The 26,895-nt window shown below is 42.1% G+C and overlaps 1 protein-coding gene across 9 annotated transcripts in view; it reads right to left on the bottom strand.

The window, feature by feature from the left end:
* RNF185 (ring finger protein 185) overlaps positions 1–23,763 on the bottom strand; it is a 33,633-nt gene extending 9,870 nt beyond the window's left edge. Inside the window, exons 1-5 of one of the 9 annotated variants that reach the window (XM_072803298.1) lie at positions 23,419–23,552; positions 14,151–14,237; positions 7,691–7,741; positions 5,010–5,232; positions 1,735–1,753 (exon numbers count right to left, since the gene is read on the bottom strand). In XM_072803298.1, coding sequence (XP_072659399.1) covers positions 1,735–1,753; positions 5,010–5,185 — 195 coding nt within the window. In that variant the 5' untranslated portion in view covers positions 5,186–5,232; positions 7,691–7,741; positions 14,151–14,237; positions 23,419–23,552. Of the gene's footprint in view, positions 1–1,734; positions 1,754–5,009; positions 5,233–7,690; positions 7,742–11,253; positions 11,317–11,688; positions 12,038–12,058; positions 12,117–14,150; positions 14,238–23,418 lie in introns of those variants that run through there. The other 8 variants (XM_072803297.1, XM_072803299.1, XM_072803300.1 and 5 more) reach the window with 8 other exon arrangements.
* Between the last annotated feature and the right edge of the window lie 3,132 nt (positions 23,764–26,895).

Here is a 26,895-nt window from a genome sequence, read left to right as displayed (position 1 = left end):
GGGTTGGTGTTTTTTTTTTTTTTTTTTTTTTTAAGATTTTATTTATTTATTTATGAGACACACACACACAGAAAGAGAGGCAGAGACACAGGCAGAGGGAGAAGCAGGCTCCATGCAGGGAACCTGACATGGATCTCGATCCCGGGTCTCCAGGATCATGTCTTGGGCCAAAGGCAGGTGCTAAACCGCTAAGCCACTCGGGCTGCCCCTCAAAATTGCTTTTAAACACCTCATAATTAAAGACTTCTTCATGTTTCATTAAGTTAAGGGGCTCTCAGCAACACAGCAGGAAGGAACTGCAAGTCTGTAGCAGTGTTAATGGGTCTGACAGACTCAGCCTCAGTTTAGGCCGTGCATGCTGATATAATGAACCTTAAATCTCTGCCTTCCCCAACAGATCAACTGTATTACACTGGCAGGCAAATTCTTCTTTCTGTGATTTCTCATTTTTACAGCGTTTCTTCAACTACTTTGTATCCCAGACATCAGCATTTGGACATAATAACCTCACCATTTTCTGGTGATTTACTATGTGCTAAAAGATAGATTTTGCTATTATCTAAATTTACTTAAAGTTTCTAATGTACTTTCATTGATTTTTACATTCAACTATTTCTTTCAATATTAAAAACACCAGAATTCTGTTTTGGGTTTCCCAGGCTCGTTTACTGGTTAAAAAATATTCTGCTTAACTTTCTCTAAAACAAAAGAAGAATGATAAAACCATGTTATCTATAGTATCTTTGAATAATTTAATACATGTATAATATTTCTCAGCATTTATCTTAGAACATAAATTGCATGTTTAGACCCAATGATAAAAAGTTTATTATATAAATGTGAATCTAGGATTTCAGGGCCAAGGAGAAAGCAGCATTTAATGATTTTTGTATCTCATTTCCTTTATCCTACTGTTGAAAGCTTCACAATTTATGTGTTATGCTCTTTTTATAAATTTCCAGCAGACAAATTTATAAATGTACCGAGTTTTGCTATAGTCAGAATGCACAGCCCTGAATGTAGTGGGAACCCCTTTCTTGTTTCCCCTGCTGCTTTCTCCGCCCTAGACTTTGAGACTCTAGAGTTCTGGAACGTCTGTCTTCCCCGTACATTCCTAAGCCACCTACTAGTATGGGGCTCTTTTGTCAATAACCTTGCAAACAGTCAGCTCACAGTGACTTTCACAGCCAGCTGTGAATGCCAGACCCTGCTGTTTCACCAAGCATGTGCCTGGGTCTTGGTGAATACTTAACTGACTGGCTTTCATAATAATCTAAAGCTGGGAAAACAGACATCTTCCCCCTCTCATAAAAGCTCTCTGTTGAGACCAAGAAAAATTTCCCGTTCCTAACATTTTCAAGACCTTATTTAAGGGTCAGGGAAACAGTTGATATGATAGGAGGTTCTTTTTTGTAGAGACAGAATCTCAAAAATAAAAATCTAACATACTATCAACTCCAACTCAATCTACAGATGGGGAACTGTGAGCCAGAGAGGTGTGGCCTACTAAAGCCACAAAGTCCATCGGTAACAGAGTCAGGACCATCCCACTGACCCCTTGTTTTCAGCAAGTGCCTATCAGGGGACAGGTGTATAAAGAGGGGTGGGGGTAAAACAAGCAAATGAGCCCACAGACAGGGGAGATTGCAGCTTCTGACAGTAGTCTCCTGAGACTAGGGGTGTCTTGTGCAACCATAGCTGATGAAAGACAAAGTAAAATGAAATGCATCTTACCTGATGTAAACATGGCCAACTGCCAGAGTCCCCAGGGCAACCAGTCATCAAGGAGAAAGAGAATGGGGGTAAAGGAAGAAAAATGCTTTCATTAGCAGAAACATTGAGGGTGGAAGCACAAAAACAGGAACACGGGGTGGAACTGTGAAGCAGTGCAACCCCACTGAGAGTCTATGGGGAAATCACTAGTATCAGAAATTAGAAAAGACTGGGCTAAACTCACAGGAAAAATTAGGCAATAGAGGCAAGATCCCAGTTTCTAACCCTGGGATCCTACTTGTAAAGAACCCCCAGGTCTCAGACCATCCCAAACCCCGCTTCTCTACAAGTCAACCTTTGAGGGGTGGTACCCCCTGAAGGAATCCAATAAAAGCTAAAGACCTTCTGTGCAGAAAAATTCATGGGGGCATTCTCATACACACATGCACACATACATACACATACCATTTTAGACTCTACTGAAAGTATGTTCATAGCCTCCTAAGGCTCACAATTCATGGTTCTGGATCTGGTTTAAGAAAATCTTCAGGCTGGGACACCTGGGTGGCTCCGTGGTTGAGCATCTGCCTTTGGCTCAGGTCATGATCCCCGAGTCCCGGGATCAAGTGCCCCATCGGACCCCCGGAGGAAGCCTGCTTCTCCCTCTGGCCTTTGTCTCTGCCTCTCTCTCTGTATTTCTCATGAACAAAAAAATAAAACCTTTAAAAAAAATCTTCAGGCTGGCAGGAAGTGGTTTAAAAGTTCAAGTTTACTATAAAAAATATCTTTAAGTAATGAAAAGGATGAGGATACTGTTTGGCAGAAAGGGCTACCTTCAGTTTAACGAGTTGTACTATAATGAAATGTTGTCTAGTTTCTCAATTTTCAAATGAGGAAACCAAACTCAGAAACATGAAATGACTTGCCTATGGCACCAGGACTAAAAAGTCAGTCTCCTGATTTCCTGTTTATTGTCCCTTCTATCACCTAGCACTAGGTGCAAAAAATGACATTTACAGAATTGAAGGAAAAGTTACTCAACTCTAGATTTTTCATTTTTTCTCTCTTGACTTATTCATCCAACTAACATATATCCACTGAACACCTCCTATGTGCTAGGACAGTGGAAAATGTGGACATGGACAGCGAGGGACATGGTTTATGTCCCTCATAACATGACTCCTCTAGCTGAGTAAAATTTGGACTCAGGCTAATTCCTTTCCCAGTTCCTGAGCCACAGTTTAGCCTCACCATCCAGACATGCAATCCCCCTGGATGTAAGAGACACCTCTGACATCTGACTTCCACATTGACTTGCCATTCCAAACTGAGCCCAAAGTACCCCAAATCATGGCAGATCTCCACTGGCAACTTCCCTCAAAGGTTATCGGGGAGAAGTGGAGGTGACTTTCTTTTAGGGAGAGGCTTACAATTATAATAAAGGTGGTGATCACCTCCATTTATTAAGCAACTATTGTGTGCCAGGCTGTGGCTGACTAGATTTCCATTAGTTAATGTCACTGGAAGATGATATTAACCTATGACAAAATATAATTATCTCCATTTTACAGATGAGGAAACTGAGGTACAGAAAGGCTGGCAAATTGTCCCAGGGATAAACCATACTAATAGGAAGCATCTGTTTCATATTAGAGTCTGTGTTCTCTCTAATGGCACCTTGATTTAATTCTTAATTTCGTCACTTATTTTCAAGTCTTGGGCTTCTTTTGTTTTGTTTTTTAAAGATTTTATTTATTCATGAGACACACAGAAAGAGAGGCAGAGAAACACAGGCAGAGGGAGAAGTAGGCTCCTCAGTGGGAGCTCAAAGTGGGACTCCATCCCAGGACCCCAGGACTAGGCCTAGTGCCAAAGGCCAATGCTCAACCATTGAGCCACCCGGGTGTCCCCAAATTTAGGTTTTATAATGCCCTGGAGAATCTCCAATTTCTAGGAAACAACAGTTTCTGCATAAAACTTAATGATTAGGGGCAGCTTGGGTGGCTCAGTGGTTTAGCACCTGCCTTTGGCCCAGGGTGTGATCCTGGAGACCTGTGATCGAGGTTCCACGTCGGGCTCCCTGCATGGAGCCTGCTTCTCCCTCCCTCTGCCTGTCCTTCTGCCTCTCTATCTCTGGGTCTCTCATGAATAAATAAATAAAATCTTAAAAAAAAAACAACAAACTTAATGATTAGGGCAAGAGCTGCCAAAAACAACCTGTCCCATTCTATTTATTCAATAAATTTATCTCTATCTTATCTTAAACTCCCTTAATAAATACTGCTTAAATGACCCTTTCTTCATACCACTTCCCTGATCAAAAATATCCCATAGCTTTATGTCCTACTCAATCAAATCTGGGTTTGATAATCTCGCCTAACCCTCACTTAACCCCTAACACTTCTCAACCTCCCCACCCAGGGCGTTCTGTGAAGTACACAGCAGTGTTGGGGTCTCAAAATCTCATATCCAAGAGTGCACAGGTCTATCCGTAGAGAATGCCTGCCTTGGGGGGCACATACTCTTTGCCTTATCTGTCATTCTTACCCCTCCACTTACCTCAATTTACCTTTCAAGGCCCAGCTCAAAATCAAGGGAGAGGAATAAAATCCCAACATTTACCCAGAACCTCAGAACCAGGAGGGACTATTCAATAATGATGAAGGCCTGAATGAAACTAACGCTGCCACTTCATTTTGATACACATAAAATATAGTAACAATTATCAGGATCATGGCTAACACATAGTATTCAGTGTGTGCTATGTTCTCCTCTAAGCTTTTTATGTATTTTGAGTCATTTGACTGCTCACAAACAACCCTGTAAAATGAGACAGAGGGTGTATAAGCACCTTGCCCAAGGTCATCCAGTAGGGAAGTGGCAGATTCAGGATTCAGAACAAGGAAGTCTGGCTCTGCTGTCTTTGCCATACAGTGTACCACAGTATATCCACTGTACATAGTGCCTTTTTGTCAGCACAGCAAGTGGCAAATAGTAATCGCTCACTAACTGGTGAGTATTTTCACATTAGACGTGGGGGTACAGAGTCCAGAGTGGGGACAGGATTTGCCCAAGGCCACTCAGCTCATCAGCAACAGAACTGGGATAAGAACCCAGGTCTCAAAAAAAAAAAAAAAAAAAAAAAAAAAAAAAAGAACCCAGGTCTCCTGGCTCTTGGGCCTGATTGTATCAGGAGGCCTAAAGTGGGTAGGAAACTCCCTGTTCCAAAGCTGCCTAGGACACAGGCTTTCTAAACCTGGCCGTGTGTCTTCTGGGGTGGTGGCAGGAATACTGACCAGAAGAGGTGGCCACACAGGCTGATGACGGCGTCCTTGGCTGTGTCCAGGCAGATGTTGCACTCGAAGGTGCTGTCCTGCCCTCCACTCTCACCAGCACCATTGCTGCTACCGCTGGGCCCTCCTGCACTGGAGTTCTCAGGGGATGCAGAGGCCGAGGGCCCCTTGCTTGCCATCCTTGGCTGTCAGCAAACTCTGACTGAAGATTCTCCCCAGGAAAATCCTGAAAGGCAGAGAGCCCTTGATTGCCTGTTTCTCCAGCCCACTCTCCCCGGCTTCCATGGCAGTATCCCCATCTTCTCTCAGCTCCAGAAGTTCAGATTATGACTGAACTCTCAAACAGACTTTGCAGAGGATGACACTCATGAGGCACTACTCAGAGAACAATGACTGAAAAACTTTCATGAACACAGCCTAAAATATACCACACAAACACAATGCACAAATACAGAGCAAGCTCCAACCAGATGGCTCTCCAAAGGAACTGAGACCCTTTCTCACATGTCTTTACATTCTCCCAGGATAACCAATCCAGGTAATATGTGCTCAATAAAATTAAATGTTCACAAGCCGTTCTCTAACTTTGGACTGCCTCTATATTGGTAAGTGAATCTTAGACCAGAAGGTTGTGACTGGTATATGTCAGAATATAAGTGTAACTATGAAAGGCTAGCTAGGAAGCTAAGAACCAGACAAGTCACTCAGCTCAATGTCTTCCATACCTCAATCTTCTACATTCCCCCTCCTGCCAGGTTAGAATACCATCTTCCTTATTTGGTCTAAATCTATTAACTTTTTGACCTCAATATATTTAAAGAGGAGGTTTATGTCACTGCTGTACACAGAAAACCAGTATTAGTTACCATAAGTGAAAGATAAATACAAATATAATGACAGAAAAGCTGTTTATCCTCACACTGAAATCATTTGGCACATTTATAATGCTTTGGGCAAACTTGATCTGATCCAATCTCTTTAGAAAACTGCAGCCCAGGATCCCTGGGTGGCGCAGCGGTTTGGCGCCTGCCTTTGGCCCAGGGCGCGATCCTGGAGACCCAGGATCGAATCCCACGTCGGGCTCCCGGTGCATGGAGCCTGCTTCTCGCTCTGCTTCTCTCTCTCTCTCTCTCTCTTTCTCTCTGTGACTCTAATAAATAAATAAAATCTTAAAAAAAAAAAAAAAGAAAAGAAAACTGCAGCCCAAGACCTGTCCTTTAACTGACTACTGTGGAGCTGAGACTGGAACTCTGACACCCAGTCTGTATTCAAACCACTATATCACCACAGATCAGGCTGGCTACCAAATGCTGGGAGATATTGCCTCCAAATCAAAGAACCTGCCAGGAGCTGAACAAGAAGGAAGGGAAGACTAACAGGAAGATACCCAGAAATTCTGGGTATAGTTTAAGAATCTGTCAAGAGGGCAGCCTGGGTGGTGCAGCAGTTTAGTGCTGCCTTCGGCTCGGGACCTGATCCTGGAGACCCGGGATCGAGTCCCATGTCGGGTTTCTTCCTCTGCCTGTGTCTCTGCCTCTCTCTCTCTCTCTCTCTCTGTGTGTGTGTGTCTGTCATGAATAAATAAATAAAATCTTAAAAAAAAAAAAAAAAAAGAATCTGTCAAGAGCTTGGTTTGGCCACCCTCACCATCTTAGAAATTCCTAGGAGATGCTGGCTGATTATCATAGCCAGAGAACCAGCAGCTTGGATGTTGGCTTCAGTTGTGCCTCCAGCTTGCTAGGTGTTTTGGGAATCTCCCTTCTCCTCTGTGGGCCACAGTTTTCTCATCTGTAAACTGAAGCACTGAACTACATGGTCTTTTAGTTGTCCTGATCCAGCTCTGAGACTGTGCTGCTCCAAGTATTCTCATCCATTCTTTCCAAGGAAGGTGGCCCTACCACAAGTGTGAGACTCACCACTGGAGCACCAAGACTGCTCTGATTCCAGCTTCCAAAGTTTGAAGATGTAAGGACCAAAAAGCCAGTCTTCTCAGACTAAGAAGCCTTTCAACACACCACCAACTTGAACTCTGGACTCACAAGCATCTCTCACCACAACAGTAGCTCAGTGACTTGAGCAGGGAGAGGAGACCGGCTCACTGCCACTTTTTCACTCAGTTACATCATTTTACATAATGTCCCAGAAGGGCAGCTGGCTGCTGGCAGCACCAGTGCCTCACTGGCCTCAGTTCCAAGACCTTCTCTCCCTGACCCAGCGCTTCCTTCTCTCCACATACAACTGTTCTCTTCTCCTTAGGATGGAGTCTGCTTCTTGGGGCCATATTATGGCCTTCACATGTCATTCTGGCTCAAGTACCTGACCTGTGTGAGCTTCTTTAAAATATGTTTATCTTTTAAAATTAAGGACTTTGTGTAGAGAAGTGGAAAGACAATCATAAAGTTGGGTTCACTGATCAATCTTAATGATAGTCTCTTGATGTGATGCAATAGGAAGTACATATCACTAACAATGAAGCACTTTTAAAACATAAACTCTAATCATGTCTTCAAAATAAATTACCTATTTACAGAAAATATGGGGCACAGAAGCACATGTTTAACAACTCCAGGAGGCAATCAGCAAATCCAGAATGTGGGACCTTTTACGACAAATAATCCAAGTTCTCCAAAAAATAAATAGCATAATATAGAACGTGGAGTTCTAAATTGAGACTTGAGACATACCAACCACTGGAAGTGTGTGGATCTCACTGGAACCAGGTTCAAACAAACGACCTATAAAAAGACATTTGTGAGATGACTGTCAAAAATTAGATTTAGCCTGGGTATTAGTTGACATTAAGGAATTACTGTTAATTTTATTATGATTATGGCATTGCATAATTTAAAAAATACTCAACTGCTAGAAATACATACCTTTTAAAAAAGACTTTATTTATTTGAAAGAGAGAGAAAGACCACACATGAGCAGAGGGAAGAGGCACAGGGAGTAGAATCAGATCCCCCACTGAGCAGGGAGCCCGGTATACGGCTTGATGTAGGTCCTGGGATCATGACCTGACTGAAGGCAGACACTTAACTGACTGAGCCACCCAGGTGCCCCTAGAAATATAGACTTTAATATTTATGAAGGAATGATGTTTGGGATTTGCTTTAAAATACCCAGGTGCTGGGATCCCTGGGTGGCGCAGCGGTTTAGCGCCTGCCTTTGGCCCAGGGCGCGATCCTGGAGACCCGGGATCGAATCCCACGTCGGGCTCCCGGTGCATGGAGCCTGCTTCTCCCTCTGCCTGTGTCTCTGCCTCTCTCTCTCTCTCTCTCTCTCTGTGACTATCATAAATAAATAAAAATTAAAAAAAAAATACCCAGGTGCCCCTAGAAATATAGACTTTAATATTTATGAAGGAATGATGTTTGGGATTTGCTTTAAAATACTTCTGGGGGCGAAAATGGAGAGAAAAGACAAAACAGGGAAGGTGATGGCTGCTGGAGCTGGATGATGAATGGGGGTTTATTCCATTAGCTTATTTTTATGTGTGCTTGTAAATTTCCATAATAAAAGGAATTTTTTAAAAAGGTTAGGTTGCAAAAAAGTATGTGCCTGCATTTGGGTAAAAACAAAATATATAAAAGAATACACACACACACACAAAGGCAAAGAAAATGTCTAGAAGGCACACACTAAACTATCAATAATTATTTCTAGAATTAGAGGCTGGGGAACTTTGAATTTTATATTCTTATCCTATTTTCAAATTTTATGATAAGCAGGTATTACTTTTAAAAGAACGCTTAAAAAAAGAAATTGTAAAATGCATATATAATTACTACAATAATGAAATATAAATATTAGAAAATGTTTTTTAAAATGTGGAAAAACATACCAAACTGTTAAGAGTGACTATCTGTATTGTTGGGGGCTTAGAAGTAGTAACATATTTTCTAAGTCCTCCCCATTTACAAAACTAACATTTTTACATGTATTAATTTTGAAATTAGAAAACATGGCAAGAGTGCATTAAAAAAAAAACTTCTGGGGTGCCTGAGTGGCTCAGTTGGTCAAGAGTCTGTCTTCAGCTCAGGTCATGATCCCAGGATTGAATGCTATGTTGGGCTCCCTGCTCAGCAGGGGAATCTGCTTCTCCCTCTCCCTCTGCCCCTGTTCATGTGCTCTCTCACTCATTTTGTCTCTCAAATAAGTAAATAAAATCCTTAAAAAAAAAAATCCCCCAATGTTCCAGTTTTCCCCAATCCTGAAAAGCTCTGAGTTCAAGTCCTGACTCCACTATTCTGATAACTTGATGGCTACAACCCCTTTTTTCATCTGAAAAGTGAGGGTGTCATGCCTCAGAGCTGCAAAGGTGGTCCTTTTTTTTTTAATTTTTTTTTAAATTTTTATTTATTTATGATAGTCACCCAGAGAGAGAGAGAGGCAGAGACACAGGCAGAGGGAAAAGCAGGCTCCATGCACCGGGAGCCCAACGTGGGATTCGATCCCGGGTCTCCAGGATCGCGCCCTGGGCCAAAGGCAGGCGCCAAACCGCTGCGCCACCCAGGGATCCCATGCAAAGGTGGTCCTTTGAGATAATACAGTGACCCGGAGGGTCCAAGGTAGGAAGAGGCTGCTGCTACTGGGGAGATGTACATAGACACCCCTTACCCTGGCTCATTACCCTCTCTACTCTTTGGACCCAACAAGGCTCTGCATGGCTCATACTCCTAAGGGATACAAGGCTTTTTTTTTTTTTTTTTTTTTAATTTTTATTTATTTATGATAGTCACAGAGAGAGAGAGAGAGGCAGAGACACAGGCAGAGGGAGAAGCAGGCTCCATGCATCGGGAGCCTGATGTGGGATTTGATCCTGGGTCTCCAGGATCGCGCCCTGGGCCAAAGGCAGGCGCCAAACCGCTGCGCCACCCAGGGATCCCGGGATACAAGGCTTAAGGGGAGGGTCATCATCAAGGCAGGTGCTGGGATGGGAATGGTCAAGGGACAGTAACAGGACAGCTCAGTTTGCAGACAGTAGCAGGGTTGCAGCAGTTTAGACACTGGGACAGGCCTGCACATCCCAACTCTAAGCAAACTGCATAACTCTTGTTCTAATTCTTAGTAGACTGACCACGTGGTACCTACTCAGGCTCTAAAGCTTCCTCCTAGTAGGCACAGAAATATTTGCTGAGTGAGTGGGTGCATGCACGTGTGACTGGTTTGGTCAACTTCCAGGCTAGTTGCTCACAAACCCTTCTTTGCAACACATCCTTGGCCGCAGAGCCACACACTTATTTTTGGAGGCTTCTCCTCTCACCTCCTCCCTACCCTCATGCACAGGAACCTCACCACCCCAAGGCAGTATGGCAGAGATGAGCAACCTTCCCTGGGGACTGTATACTGAACACCTGCAGAACAAGAGAATGTGGTCACAGCCTCCTAGGCCCAGCAGGAGTGGGAAAGAGGCTCAGAAGACAGAGGGCCCTGGTTGGCTCGGGAAGTGGAGAGAATAAAAGGGAAGGAGACTCAGAGCATGCCTGAGCTGTCATCCTACTAAAACTTTCTCCTGGTCCTGTCAGGGACTATGAACTTCAACCTGACCACATAGCAACCTTGTTGTGGTTGGTTCTGTGGCCCCTATCCCTACTCTGACCATTCTTCACTCCTGATTACTTTGTGCCTTTCAAGCACATTCACATCTATTACCACTCTGATCCTTACTCCATTTTACAGAAGAGGACATCAGGCTAAGAAGGTCAGAGGACTTGTCCAAGGCCAGGCCATCATCCAGTGCCAAATTCAGACTTTTCAACACAACACTGGCACTCTTTTTACTCTTACATGTTACCCTTTAACATGTAGCTTTACAAAATTAAATACCTGGACTTTGTTTTCCCTCAAGTTTATTATACAATGCTGTAACTACAATTTCTGTTCATTGAAGTGTGTGTGAAGCATGCATTTATGCATTCAATCAACAGATCTCTACACCTCTACTACCAAATGTAGTTGGTACAGATTTCTGTACCAACTACATTTAAGGCTTGGGGCTACCAGCTGTGTACAGAGTCAAAGAAGAGCATGGCCAAGTTGAGACTCTGGAATTTAGAACAGGAGCTAAGAAAGAAACATGAATAATGATAAGAATTCTTAACAAGGGGCTCCATCAAACTCGCCTGTTTTTCCTAAACAAGGCACCCTCCCATAAATCTGGTTCCTAGACCCCCCTCAGTGATTTAAATAGAATTTCAATCTGGATAGTGTCCAAGAATCTGTATTTTCAAATAAGTGTCCCTACCTTCCACTCCAGGTGATTCTTTGATGAAGTTTTGGAAACCAAGCTCTCAAATAGGGAAGGACTCTACCAAAAGCACAAAGCAATATGACACAGCACAGAGTTTGGGAGGGACAGTGACCTCACGGTCTGTCTTTTAAAATATACAACCACCAGCTACAGTACACAGAAACTATAAAGAGGTCAGATAAACTGGGGGGATGGAGGACAAGTCTGCTGAGATCTCAAACCAGCTAGCACTTGGTCCATCTAAGACAGAGCTGACCATTAAAATAAACAAATTCATATCTAGTTTCAAAAAACATTCCTAAATTTGACATGTCCAGGGTGGCAGATGTGGTGCTGGGACTAAAGCAGATTTGTAATATCTAATGATCCCTTAGGAATACAGAGCCTGGAAGCTGAAATTAACTGACCCAGCATCCCCACTCCTATTACCTTCCCAGGGCTGGCCTGGTCTACCTCACAGGAACTGAGCAAGGGAGAGAACATAAAAGTTGCATATCCCTTCAGGAAATACTGGGGAACTTGACCTCATGAAGAAATCTCTTCGTAGCATTCTTGTGTTTAGTTTTCAGGTTCTAGAGAATTGCAGGTATTCAAAATCTGCCTTCTCTGCCCTTTAAACTCTAAGAATCCCTGGACCAGGGTATGCTGAGGCACCTAAGAATGTTAATCCTAGTTATGAAGATTGCAAATTTGGGTGATAAGTAACTGGCACAATCGAAGAGGATATCCAGCAGAGTTCTTGTTCCTGTGGGGACCTCTTTGTTCATACAGAAGCTTTCTGCCAGGAACTATAGCTTGCCTGAGCCTATCTGTGCTGCTCATTAGGCTGCTGCTGGACCACATGTAGGTAGAGATGAGAGCTGCATTCTGGAAACATCTACATCACACTCACAGAAGGTTGGAGTGGGAAGAAATCTAAGTAAGTTGATTGGAACTTGGAACACATAGAAATCAGGCTCTAGGGTAGCCTGGGTGGCTCAGCGGTTTAGCGCCGCCTTCAGTCCAGGGCGTGATCCTAGAGACCCGGGATTGAGTCCCACATCAGGCTCCCTGCATGGAGCCTGCATCTCCCTCTGCCTGTGTCTCTGCCCCCACCCCCCACCCCCGTGCCGTGTCTCTCATGAATAAATAAATAAAATTAAAAAAAAAATCAGGCTCTAAAAATTTTAGAGTCTAAATGTTGTTTAGGTAGGTCCCTAGGCTAGCTCACAGAGGCCTGGCCCTCAAATATAGGACCATGGGCATGAATGGCCTTCCAAGTCCAAAAGGACAGAGGAAGCTGAGAGGACTAGCCTTTTTCATTTGGGGTGGCATTGGTCCTTTTCTATGGTGCTCTTTAACCTCTCTGTTCAACCAACCACTCCTTTACCTTCAAAGATTTTTTTTTTTAAGATTTTATTTATTTATTCATGAGAGACACAGAGAGGGAAGCAGAAGACAGAGAGAGGAAAGAAGCAGGCTCCCTGCGGGGAGCCCAATGTGAGACTCAATCGCAGGACCCCAGGATCATGACCTAAGCCGAAGGCAGACAATCACTGAGCTACCCAGGAGTCCTGATTTATTATTCTTTAAAAGTTAGTTATTTGGGCACAAGCTGCAGAGAGGAGAAGAGGGAGAGGGAGAAGCAGGCTACCCGCTGAGCAGGGAGCCCAATGAGGGGCTTGATCCCAGGACACTTAGATCATGACCTGAGCCAAAGGCAGACAGATGCTTAACCAACTGAGCCACCCAGGCACCCCATCTTTAAAGATTTTATTAAAGATCTTATTTGCAAAGCATTCAAGATACAGAGATAAAGGGTTTCCAACTAAAGGGGAACATAAACAAGTAAAACAAAAAGGTAGCCTAGCATGCTGAGTGCTGATGGAAGTATGTACAGAGTACATGACTGTAGGGCATGCTGGGGAAACACACAACATAGGACAAATGGACAATTTACTGTGCTTGCTGGGTTCAACATGGCTGGAGCCCAGGACACATATGGTCATGTTAAGGCAGCAAGAGCTGGGACTGAGGCAGGAAGAAAGGCCTTAGAGTCCTTGTGCCCTTCATATATGAGTGGGGACTCTGGGATCAGATGCTCCTACTTTTTCATGTTTTCTTCCGGTACTTCTGAATCAAAAGGGTTTTTCTTTGTTTTGGCTTACATTTCAAAGCTTTTCCTTTAAAAAATTTTTTTAAATTTATTTGAGAGACAGAGTGAGAGAAAATGAGCCGGGGGAGGGGCAAAGGGAGCAGCAACTCCCTGATGAGCAGGGAGCCTGAAATGGGCTCAATCCCAGGACTCTGGGATCATGACCTGAGCTGAAGCAGATGCTTAACCGACTAAGCCACCCAGGTTTCCCTTCAATGCTTTTCCTTAAAGACTGCCAGGTTTCATAAGAAAAGGTGAAGCCAAAATTTGGATGATCGCTGGCACAAGCTTTTCAGGGTCACCCAAGAACTGCCTTTTATCATCCTTTATATCACCGTCTTAAAATGTTCTTTAACTTTGTGTGGACTTTTGTACTTAAAAACTAGCATGGCAGTGGCATGTGGGTTCATTAAAGAACAAAAAACAAAAAACAAAACTAGCATAGCAAAGGAGTTTGATGGTTTTGGGTTCAAATCTCAGCTCTGCCACTTAGTAACTTCAGATGTTTTCTCTCTGTATCTTTGTTTTACTATGTGTAAAAGGAACTATTACCTTCCTCACAGGATAGTTTATAAGAGATAAGTTAAAGAAATAAGTTATAAGTTAAAGAGATAAAACAATAAGGTACTAGCACAGTGCCAACAGAGTTAAGTGCTTGAGAAATGTTAATCTCCCCTTCACTGTCAGGTCTCATGAAGTAGACTGAAGGTGTACTGCTTCTTTAAATTTCCTATAGAGCTATGTAATCAGCAAGTACCTGGTTAATCTGCTTAATGAATGAGTCACAACATCCCTTTCTGAATGATGATCATTCTTTGAAGACATAGTAGGTGAAACAATAGAACTGTGTATGAGAAAATCCAGAATGAGACACACTTAGTTTGATACATGCAATATTAGATTTTCCCCCAAAATTTTAAAATCAGGAGTCATTTTTAATATTTATTATCATCATGAATAATGTCAGCTAAAAAAAAAGAATAATGTCAGCTAACCCTCAGTGCCTTTTACATGAATTATTTCATTTAATTTTATAACCTGTCTTTGAAGTAAATATAAATACTACTATGCCATTGTTAGCATCCACTGGGGTGTTAGATTAAGGCTTAGAGTAGTTAGGTCATTTGACCAAGGTACCCGAGCCAGTCAGAGGCAAAGCTTCCCAACTCCCAAGTCAATGTGCTTAACAGATAGCACCTCAGTGATCTGTTTGTGTGTCTTTGTCCTTGGGCCCAGCTTCCAGGTGCCTTACTCAGCACAGGGACAGGCAACTAAAGAACACCTCATAAACGTGTGTGGGTTGATAGATCAGATAGCCAGGAGTATTTACAACTATAAACTTAATATGATTCAATTTAACCAACTGAAATTGTGGAAATCAGTACCCTAAAAGAATAAAATACCCTTATGTTTTTCAGAACTGGGAATATCACATAACCATTTTAGAGTCATTTTTTTCTTAAGTAAGTACTGCTCAAAATTCTGAAACAAATGAAAAAGAAAATTTTTAAAAAAGATCAGGGATCTGCAACCAGAAAAGGTTTGGGTTTTCCCAAATTGGTATCCCCTCTATTAGAGATAATTACTGACACAGAGTGTTAATTATTCATCATACTTGGGGCTCCTGGGTGGCTCAGTTGGTTGCCTTTGGCTCAGGTCATCAACCCAGGATCCTGGAATGGAGTCCCACACCGTCTCCCTCCTCAGTGGGGAGCCTGCTTCTCCTTCTCTTCCCCACTTGTGCTCTCTCTTGCTATCTCTGTCTCTCTCTCTCTCACATAAATAAATAAAATCTTAAAAAAAATTATCAAACTATCTATTGCTTACTCTAAGTCAGACACCTCCTAAAGCCCAAGAACAGTGCCTGACACAAAGTAAAATGTTTGATAACTGTATGTCAATGAACAATGGGGAATCTGCCAATTTCAATTCAAACAAATATAATTGCATAAAATATTGTATTAAGGAAAACATGCTCAGATTGGACAGATCTCAGTTAAGGGCTGTGGATTTCTAGTATAACACACTGAAAGGAAGAATCTGGAACCAGAGGACCTTGTCTGATCTCAGCTCTGCCACTCACTAAGCCAGAGTCCTCACTTGTGAATGGAATAACTGTCTGCTCTTCCTTTGTTATTAGAAGAGTTTTCAAAATAAGAGTTTTGCTTTTGTTTTCATGTAGTCATAAATCCTTATTAATACAGAATCTATAAAATCTTTTTAATTCAGATTTTACCTGAGCCTGAACTAAAGAGCTCTAAAATATTCCGAAGGTACAGTATAAAAAAATGAATGACAAATATAACTAATTATGGTGAAAACTTTCTAAGAGGTTTTTTTTTTTAAGATTTTATTTATTTATTCATGGGAACACACACAGAGAGAGAAGGGCAGAGACACAGGCAGAGGGAGAAGCAGGCTCCATGCAGGGAGCCTGGTGCGGAACTCGATCCCGGGTCTCTAGGATCACGCACTGGGCTGAAGGCAGGCGTTAAACCACTGGGCCACCCAAGGATCCCGAGGACACTATGCTAACTGAAATAAACCAGTCATAAAAAATACTGTAGTATTACACTCATATGAGTTATTTAGAGTAGTCAAAATTATGGAGATAGAAAGTAGAATTGTGGTTGCCAGGGGTAGAGGAGAGGAAGGAACAGTGAGTTACTGTTTAATGGCATAGAGTTTCAGTTTTGCAAAACGAGGAGTTATGGAGATGGATGGTAGTGATAGTTGCACAACAGTATAAAAGTACTTAATACCCCTGAAAACACTTAAAAATGGTTAAGATGATAAACTTTATGTGTATTTTACTACAATAAAAAATTGGAAAAATTTGAGCTGGCTCAGTTGATGGAGTATGTGACTCTTGATCTCAGAGTCAGGAGTTCAAATCCCACACTGAGTATAGAGCCTACTTAAAAATAAAGAAAAATAAAATGGGTGAATACTGTCTTTAAAAAAAGAAAAAAAAAGAAAAGATCTACAAAAAGTGGTAATGATCAATGGGAAAAATTGCAACAGTTGTGAATTTTAAAAACAGATAGCACCTCAGTGATCTGTTTGTGTGTCTTTGTCCTTTTTTGTAGTTTCAGCTTGCATTTTTATTTTCTGTATTTTCTGTATTACTGTGCCAATTAAAGATTGTCTGCATTTTCCTCAAGCATTTTATTTGTTGGTAGAATTCACGCCCATAATTTTAAAATGTCGTCCAAAATACAAAATCTTTACATTCAACTAAGAGGAATCATTCAAGAAGACTAATGCACACTATTCCCCTTTAACTTCAGACTTAATACCATATTAAGAACATTAGGGCAGCCCCACTGGCGCAGCGGTTTAGCTCCGCCTGCAGCCCAGGGTGTGATTCTGGAGACCCGGGATGGAGTCCCATATCGGGTTCCCTGCATGGAGCCTGCTTCTCCCTCTGCCTGTGTCTCTGCCTCTCTCTGTGTGTCTCTATGAATAAATAAATAAAATCTTAAAAAAAATTATCACAATAAAAACACTCTTATTGGGCAGCCCCGGTGGCGCAGCGGTTTAGCTCCGCCTGCAGCCCAGGGCATGATTCTGGAGTCCCGGGATCAAGTCCACGTCGGGCTCTCCGCATGGAGCCTGCTTGTGTCTCTGCCTCTCTCTCTCTTTCTCTCTCTCTCTCTTCATCTCTATGAATAAATAAGTAAAATCTTTAAAAAAAATTTAAAAAATTAAAAAAAAAACTCTTATTATTGGTATACGTGTATAGTCCATTAAAAAAGTAAAATTAATACTTGTTTAGTTTACTGTAGCTTAAAACATTAAAAGCATTGAAAATTAAAGGACCTGCTTTCTTTGTAAAAAAAAATTTTTTTTTTTTAGGGATTCCTGGGTGGCTCAACAGTTGAGCGTCTGCCATCAGCTCAGGGTGTGATCCTGGGATCCGGGATGGAGTCCCACATCAGGCTCCTTGCAGAAACAGCCTGTTTCTCCCTCGGCCTGTCTCTCTCTCTCTCTCTCTCTCTCTCTCTCTCATGAATAAATAAGATATTTAAAAAAAAAAAAACACACTTTTTTTAAAGAGAGGGAGGGGAAGAAACAAGCTTTTTTTCTTTTTAAAAATTTTATTATTTATTTGAGAGCGAGAACACGAGAGAGAGCAGAGAGCACAGCAAGGAGGAGGGAGAGAGGCAGAGGGAGAGGAAGAAGCAGACTCCTCGCTGAATAGGGAGCCTGATGTGGCTGGATCCCAGAACCCCGAGATTATGACCTGAGCTGAAGGCAGATTTTTTTTTTTTTAATTTTTATTTATTTATGATAGTCACAGAGAGAGAGAAGCAGGCTCCATGCACCGGGAGCCCGACGTGGGATTCGATCCCGGGTCTCCAGGATCGCGCCCTGGGCCAAAGGCAGGCGCCAAACCTCTGCACCACCCAGAGATCCCTGAAGGCAGATATTTAACCCACTGAGTCACCTGAGCACCCCAAGGGAGAGAGACTCTTAAGCAGGCTGCATACCCACTGCAGAGCCTGATGTAGGACTTGATCTCACAACCTGAGATTATGACCTGAGCTGAAATCAAGAGTTGGATGCTTAACCAACTGAGCCATCCAGGCTCGCCTGTTTTAATTTTTAAATACATGCTCAAGATGATCTAGTTATAGCCAAATGCTCTGGGGTCAAAAGAGGCATGGGTGCACTGGTGGCTCTGCCACCCCAAGCAGCTGGCTCAATATCACAAGTCCGGAGTGTTCCAAACCCCAACTGACTCCTCTACTTCTCGCCTGTGACCAGACAACCACCAGAATAGCTCTCAGATGGGACTCCTAGTGGTCTTACCACATTTCAAATAATACTGTAGTACCCTTTACATGACTATGGCCACCCCAGCTCTGCATGATCAGCAGTGGTTGGGGTTGGAAGAAGCTCTGAATGATCAGCAGTTTCAAAGGGACAATTACTCTGCACTTCAGCATGTTCAAATCCAACTCCATTCAGACCAGGGAGTTACTAGCATTGCCTCCGATTTTGCAGTTCAGCTCACTCTGAGTTACTTCAAGGGGTTACAGGGAATCTGCAAACTCTTTGAATATTTACATACAAAATTGTGCATGATAATGAAGGACTCAGTTACAAAAAGGACAAAGGATTTGAATAGACATTTCTCCAAAGACACACAGATGGCCAATATGCACATGAAAAGATGTTCAACATCATTAGTCATTAGTGAAACGAAAATAAAACTACAATTAGATGCCACTTCCCAACCACTAGGGTCGATATAATAATAATTACAACAAAAGGGACAATAATAAGTGTTGAAGAGGATGTGGAGAAAATGGAATCCTCACATATTCCTAATGGGAACGTAAAATGGTGCAGCTGCTGTAGAAAACAGTTCAGCAGTTCCTCAAAAAGTTAAACATTGAGTTGTCATATGATCCAACAATTCCACTCCTAAGCAGACACATCTAGAAAGAAAATATTTTCAAACAAAAATGTGTACATGAATGTTCACAGCAGATTTAATCACAACATACAAAGGGCAGAAACAACCTAAATGTCAATCAACTGATGAATGGATAAACAAAATGTGGTATAAGTATAATGAAATATTATTCACCCAAAAATGTAATGAAGTACTGATAGAGGCCACAACATGGACGAACCTTGTGAAAACATATGCTTAATGAAAGAAGCCAAACATAAAAGGCCACATACTGTATGAATCTATTTTGGTGGTCGCCAGTTGATGGGTAGAGGGGAGAATAAGGAGTGACTGCTAACATATATTAGGTTTTCTTTTGGGGGACACGAAAATGTTCTGGGATTAAAATCATGGTGATGGTTACACAATCCGTGGACGTACTAAAAACTATTGAACTGTACTCTTTTATTTTTATTTATTTTTTTAATTTTTATTTATTCATGATAGGCACACAGTGAGAGAGAGAGAGGCAGAGACACAGGCAGAGGGAGAAGCAGGCTCCATGCACCGGGAGCCTGACGTGGGATTCGATCCCGGATCTCCAGGATCGCGCCCTGGGCCAAAGGCAGGCGCCAAACCGCTGCGCCACCCAGGGATCCCTGAACTGTACTCTTTTAAATGGTGAATTTTACGATACGTGAATTCTGTTTAAAAGAAAACTGAGGGAAAAAAAAAAAAAGGAAAACTGAGAGATGTTCTACAAAATAATTGGCCACTCCTCTTCAAAAGTTTATAGTCATGAAAGACAAAAAAGACTGAGGAACTTCTCAGGTCATTAGACACTCAGTAGACTTGACAACTAAATGCAATGTAGGAAACAGGATTGGATCCTGGAATAGAAAAAGGACATTAAAAAAAAAAAAAAAGAGGGATCCCTGGGTGGCGCAGCGGTTTAGCGCCTGCCTTTGGCCCAGGGCGCGATCCTGGAGACCCGGGATCGAATCCCACGTCGGACTCCTGGTGCATGGAGCCTGCTTCTCCCTCTGCCTGTGTCTCTGCCTCTCTCTCTCTCTCTCTCTCTCTGTGTGACTATCATAAATAAATAAAAATTTAAAAAAAAAAAAAAAAAAAAGAAAAAGGACATTAGTAGGACAAATGATTAAATTTGAATAGTCTATAGTTTACTTAGTAATATTGCATTAATGTTAAATTTCTTATTTAGATACTTTTAACATGGTTATGTAAAAAGGTTAACATTAGGGAAAGCTAGGTGAAAAGTATACAGGAAGTCTGTATATTATTTTTGCAAGTCTAAAGTTATTTGAAAGTAAAATAAATTATACAAAAGTTAGAAAGTTAGCAAATGTTAAAAAAGTTAAAAAGGTAAAAAAGAGTTTAAAATGTACATGAAAAATATTTAAAAATTGTACATGATGCAAGTCAGCGGCTGGTAAGTTTTTTCTGTAAAATATCATATAGTAAATACTTTAGACTTTGTGAACCATATGGTTTTTGGGGCAAGTACTCAACTCTTCTGCCAAAGATGATATGTAAATTAGTGGATGTGGTTGTGTTCCAATAAAATTTTATTTATAGTTTTTAATTTTCCTGTAATTTTCAGATATCACAAAATATTATTTTTTTGGATTTATTCCCCACCATTTAAAAATGTAAAGTCCATCCCTAGCTCACATGCCATGCAAAAACAGGCACCAGAGCCAGATTTGGCCCACATGCCATAAACTGCAGACTCTCTAGGTCAGAATTTGGCAATGTAAGGGGCACCTTGCTGGCTCAGTCAGAAGAGCATGTGACTTTTGATCTCGGGGTCATGAGTTCAAGCCCCACACTGGGTGTAGAGATTTAAGCAAGTTAATTAAAAAGAAGAAGAAGAAGAATTTGCCAATGTGTGCTTCAGTTAAAAAAAAAAGTGCTTCATAATTAAGTTTGGCAACACTAGCGCAGCCTGGGTGGTTCAGCGGTTTAGCGCTGCCTTCAGCCCAGGGTGTGATCCTGGGGTCGCGGGATGGAGTCCTGCGTCGGGCTCCCTACATGGAGCCTGCTCCTCCCTCTGCCTGTGTCTCTCATGAATCAATAAATAAAATCTTAAAAAAAAAAAAGCTTGGCAACCCTAGATTAAACAAGGTTAGATATGTTTATTATAGAACATCTCAGTATATTTAATGTGGTACTATACACTGAAAAGTTCCAGAAAGGATAATGATATATAGCATTTTCTAAACTTATTTTTACTATGGAACACTTTTTTCTTCAAATTAGTGGCTTGAAGAATACACTTTGGAAATGCCGATTCAGGTACTTTTATAAAGGAAAGTTTCAGATTAAGAAGTATTAGAGACATCATTAAATTACAATAATTTTACCTAGCACCGGGACAATATCTGAATAAGCATTTCACAACTTTTTTTTTTTTTTTTTTTTTAATCTTAGGAAACACAAACAAAGCAGGAAGGTAAACACAGGCAGGAAGTCTTGGCTCAAACCCAATCTATTTTTTGGGAGAGGGTAGGATGTGAGCAGAATTGATTCATAATATGGAATCTTTGCTCCATTAGACAATGTAAGCATTCTTACAGGTTTTGAAAAAGTGATCTGGTTTTAGGAACTCTGACGTTTGATTAGAAAACTAAAGTTAGGCTAGGGGCACCTGGGTGGCTAATTCAGTAAGCACCCAACTCTTGATTTTGGCTCAGGTCAGGATCTCAGGGTCTTAGGATGAGCCCTGGGGCTCAGCGGGAGGTCTGCTTGTCCCTCTGCCCCTCCCCTCACTCATACTTGCTCACAAGCGCTCTCTCTCTCTCAAATAAAATCTTAAAAAAAAAAAAAAAAAAAAGGAAAGAAAGAAAAGAAAACTAATGATATGCTAGAAGCATTACCTGTAGGAGGATGAACTAGCAAGTCAAGTCCCTAAGAGGACTGGTTTTAAATGCTGGATGAAAAGTTAACTGACAGATTGCAAAAATTCTCTCATTAGCCACAAGAGCTATACAACACATTGTTGGGGAGAGGATTAAAGAGGGATTTGCGTCCCAGGGAGGAAAGGCTGGCCTGAACAACCCTGAGGGGCCCTTCTGACCGAGGCTCCTCAATTCTGTGATCCAAAGAGTTCACTGGCTCCTCCTGATCAAACACAAAGTCTTCAGCAGCATTTCCAAGTTATTCTAAGAACATAAGCCATGACCCAATGGGGTGGGGTACTTCCTTAGTTATTTAACAAACATTTAAGAAGCCCTTATCATATGGGCCATTCCAAAGTCCTGGAAAAGGATGGTGCACAGGACAACCAGGAACAGATTACATTAATTCATACCCACTGGCCTTACTTCTAAAAAACATAGGCTTGGTGGAAGTGTCAAGAAAAGAGGGCAGAGGGATCCCTGGGTGGCGCAGCGGTTTAGCGCCTGCCTTTGGCCCAGGGCATGATCCTGGAGGCCCCGGGATCGAATCCCACGTCAGGCTCCCGGTGCATGGAGCCTGCTTTTCCCTCTGCCTATGTCTCTGCCTCTCTCTCTCTCTCTGTGTGTGACTATCATAAATAAATAAATAAATAAAAAGTAAAAAAAAAAAGAAAGAAAAGAGGGCAGAAAAAAGAAGTCAATCAGCACCATAAAGATTGAAAATAGTTACTCAGAATCAGACACTTCAAGTTGGAAAGGACTTCCATTTAATACCTATATACCTCCTTCAATAGGGAATTCATTACTTTTGGAGGGAATCCATTCCATTGCTGGTCACATTCTAAGTCCATAGAATCCACCCATTTGGGTCCTAGTTCTGGCACTTTCAACTCCAAAGATAAAAGCACTCTTCACCATAACTTTTTTTTTTGCCGTTTTTAAAGACAGTTTCCTTCCACTGTTCTCTTTTTTAGGCTAAACATCCTAATACTTTCAAAGATCCGGAACCGGCTCCAGGTGCCTCAAAGAAAAGAACGGGTATCTAGTACTCACAGCAGGAAAGCACTTAAAATCAGTGGACTTCCAGCATCAGGATGTACAGCAGGTTTACGTCCAAAACGTTCCCAGGTTCCGACCCAGCTTCTAAATCAGAGGTCTGTCTCATCTGAGTCCTACATTGTAAAGCATGACTCCCGGGACATTTCAAAACAGACAGTGTAAGGGGCGTATTTTGAAGAACACTGTCTCATTTTTACAAATGAGGAAACTCAGGCTCAACAGGTGATGGATCGGGCTCATAACGCACAATCGGCTGAAAGCGAAGGTCTAGCTCGGTTCACCCCGACTCCCAGGCTCGGCCTCTCCACCGGAGGTAAAATCATTTAAAGCGCATCCACCTGAGAGAGGCAGTCTGGAGACGGGGACAGGAGGGTTAAGAGTGAGCCCCTGCCCAGAAAGGAGAGCTCGTGGGAAGCCTTCTCCCTTCTCGGGTCCTCAGTTTCCCCAAACTGTAATCACAGGACAGAAGGCCGCCAGGCGAGCCGGACCTCCCTCCTGCGGCGGAAGGTCCCGGGCGGAGCCGGGGTTGGGCTCTGCGCCGCCGGGCCAGGTGTCTCAGCCCGCGGGCCGGGTTAAGGCGGACCCCCTGCTCACGTCCCTCGCCCTCGACAGCGCCTAAGCGACCACCTCAGCCCAACACTCACCTGCCTCCGTTCAGCTAACGCCGCTGAGGCCACCTCAGCTTGTCCGTCCGTCCGTCCGGCGCCCCGCCACTGCGTCCCTTCAGGCTGCCGGGTAAGACCTGCGATCCCTCCTACGCACACTCGGGTCACCTGACGCAGAACTGCCCCCCCTCCGAGGACTTCCGGCCGCAACCGGAAAGGGCTGGTCCGCTGCGCGGTTCTCCCGCCCAGATCAGGGATCAGGGGCTCTAAGGTTCCGCCTGGGGGCAGGAAGCGGAGAAACGGGCTTTTTGGCAGCTTTTCAAAGAGCCTGGGTCCTGACGAGGAAAGTACCAGGTAGGCTTGGAACATCTTGTTGCATCAGGACGTAGGGATGCTGAGAAGCAGAACGATGAGAACATGTTAAAGGACGCAGGAGCTAACCGGAAGGAAATACCACTGGTCCAATCAAGGCAGTTGGAGCATCAAAATACATGATGATGGTGACAGAATATAACTAATGGAATAAAATGGTAACCCACGACTCTCTGCTGATATAAATAAGTAAATAAAGAGGGGGAAGGGAAGACCTCTCCTTTTAGTAGAATGCCAACTAACAAGACTGATGGAGTTAGATCAATAATGAATGGTAAAACTAGAGGAACAGGGTAAATACACAGTTACAGGGTCTCCCATAAATTACTTATCGATTACCAAAGGGAAATGGTAATTTTACAGAGGTATAACCTCGAAGAACAAGTGAATCACAGTGATTAAGCTAACATTGCCAATTATAGCTCAAGTAAAGATCATGTTCCTTCCAATAATTTGCACTGAGAAGGACACACATCTCTTCTATGGTATTTCTGTCAAAAATGTGTGACCCAAATCTCAGGAGGAAGCATGAAATAAACCCAAATCGAGGGCACTCGAAAGAGAAAGGCTGAGGAACTATCCTGGTTTAAAAGAGTTTAAAGAGGCATGACCACAAAATGTGTGTGATTCTAAACTGGATTCTGAGGGCGATGGGAAGCAGAATAAGTGTAACGCACAATATTGGGAGAAGTGACAAATTTGAATATAGATTGCGGACTAGCTATTAATCCTTATTGTAGCAACATTAAATTTTCTAAATTTGATCACTATATTGTGTTTAAGAGAATGTCTTTGTTCTTAGAAAATATTCCCTGAAATATTGAGGGGTGAAAGGGCACAATGACTCTACCTCATTTCAAATTACTCAGAAAAAAGTGGATGTGTGTGTGTATGGGCGGGTGAATGATTAAGTAAATGAGGCAAAATATAAACAAGTGGTGAATCAAGGTAAAAGGCACATGGGAGTTCCTTATATCGTTGTTGCGACTTTTATTTAAATTATTAAAATTTACCCACAAAATGGGGGGAGTTCCTGGGTCTTAGCCAATGTACTTATCTATCAAACATTTGTTTATGTGCTAAGCACTGGTGATACAGTAAGAGACAAGACAAAATCTTTGCTTTCATGTCTAGTGGGAAAAGTATTGAACATGTGATCACAAAACTAACAGGCTACTTATCCTGAAGATAGTAATAGCTAACATTTGCTGAGCTTAACTAAACACACTCCACACAAGAGTTCATTTGGCCCTCACAGCAGTCCTTTGAATGGTTTTGGTGTTTATCTCCATTTTACAAATGGATAAAGGAAAACTTTTTAAAGTTTACACAATTTTGGGATGCTTGGGTCGTTTAGCAGTTGAGCATCTGCCTTTGGCTCCATGATCCTGGAGTTCCAGGATTGAGTCTCACATCAGGCTCCTGCAAGGAGTTTGCTTCTCCCTCTGCTTCTCGCTGTGTCTCTTGTGAATAAATAAATAAAATCTTTTAAAAAGTTTACACAATTTTATCACTTAATTAAAAATGTCCAACTCACATACTGATAGCTGGTAGAGATGCAATTTGTACCTAGGCAGTTGTTCTCTGGAGTTTTTGGCAAACATTTATTAACTGCCTACAATTATCCCACAGGCTGTAGTAGAGATTGAGTCTGAGTAGGTGGTGAAGGTAGTAGATGAAATAAACTCATAGATGAAATTCCTCATCTGCTGGTCTTCTTTTCAGGTTTCTGTGAACAGGGAGTAACACAGGACATGTTTATAGCCACACAAACCTGGATCTGAGTTCAGGCTCTGAGAAAAATAAAAGCAGCTTTTGATATCCCAGAGCTAGCCTGGCACTCACAGGTAGTCCTTGATGTTCTCCTGTTGAATATATGCTCTCCCCCAAATTATTTAACATAAGCCCCAAATCTAAATGTCCTTTCTAACCCTCTGTTATTGAGATACTCCATCATTCCTCATGGTTTGCATCCTTCACTTTCTGATAACCAGTAATAAGCCCAACCCATCCAACCACAGGTGTATTCCTGGTGGTCTTCGACTGAAGGGCATTGAAAGTCCCCATGCTTACTAGCTATATGAATTTAGATGAGCAGTTTCACTTACAGAAGTCCCCATTTCCTCATTTGTTTATTGGGGAAATTTATTTCTTCGGAAGTTTGTTGTAAGGATATAGAACAGGCTTAGCACTGAATGAGCTCTCAGTATACCTTAAAAAAATTCCTGCTTGAGCTTTCTCCTTTGAAAAAGTCACAGAGTACCATCATTATGAAAAGACAAGGGAGTACTAGCTTCAGTTAAGACAAAGTTGCCAAATATATTCTCCTTTGCTGTTTTTGTTGGGTTCAACAGGCAGACTAAAGGCAAGAGTTCAACTTTTCCTTTGTCAGAAATGAGGTCATTCTCATAGTCTCTTCTGGAAAACAAAAACCACATTCCTGAAACTTCAATGTTAGGGAACCAACACTGTTTATTTCTTCCTGTTCTTGTTATTAAAGACATTCCCAAGAAATAACAGAATTGGAACTAGCAAACTTGGAAACACTTCAGCTTCAAGAATATATCAAGTAATATCTTCTCTATTTTAGCACACTAAGTAAGGCACTTGTGGACCACAAAAGCACCCTGTTGGTGATGTTTGCATCTATCCTGTCAGGACCCAGCATAGATTTAATATTATTTAATGCTTACAACAAATTATGATGAGTAAAAAATATTCAGTCCTGTGGGACAGAATAGAATAAATAGAAATGTTCTGATTTCTTCCTGTGCCTGTTCTGAGCATCCCAAGGGTTCTCATTTTAACAGCTCAAATCTTCCTTCTGCCCCCTTCCTTCCTCTCCCCTCAATCTTCTGATACTAGGGATCCCTGGGTGGCGCAGAGGTTTGGCACCTGCCTTTGGCCCAGGGCGCGATCCTGGAGACCCAGGATCGAATCCCACATCGGGCTCCCGGTGCATGGAGCCTGCTTCTCCCTCTGCCTGTGTCTCTGCCTCTCTCTCTCTCTCTCTCTCTGTGACTATCATAAATAAATAAAAAAATTAAAAAAAAATCTTCTGATGCTAATACTATAATACTGGCAGCTAATATTTATTGAATGTTTATTAATGTGCTACATACTATGCTAAGGGTTTTATACAAT

The sequence above is a fragment of the Canis lupus genome, chromosome 27 (assembly GCF_048164855.1).
Source record: "Canis lupus baileyi chromosome 27, mCanLup2.hap1, whole genome shotgun sequence".
In the NCBI taxonomy this organism is placed as follows: domain Eukaryota; kingdom Metazoa; phylum Chordata; class Mammalia; order Carnivora; family Canidae; genus Canis; species Canis lupus.
This window is presented reverse-complemented; position numbering and strand designations above follow the sequence as displayed.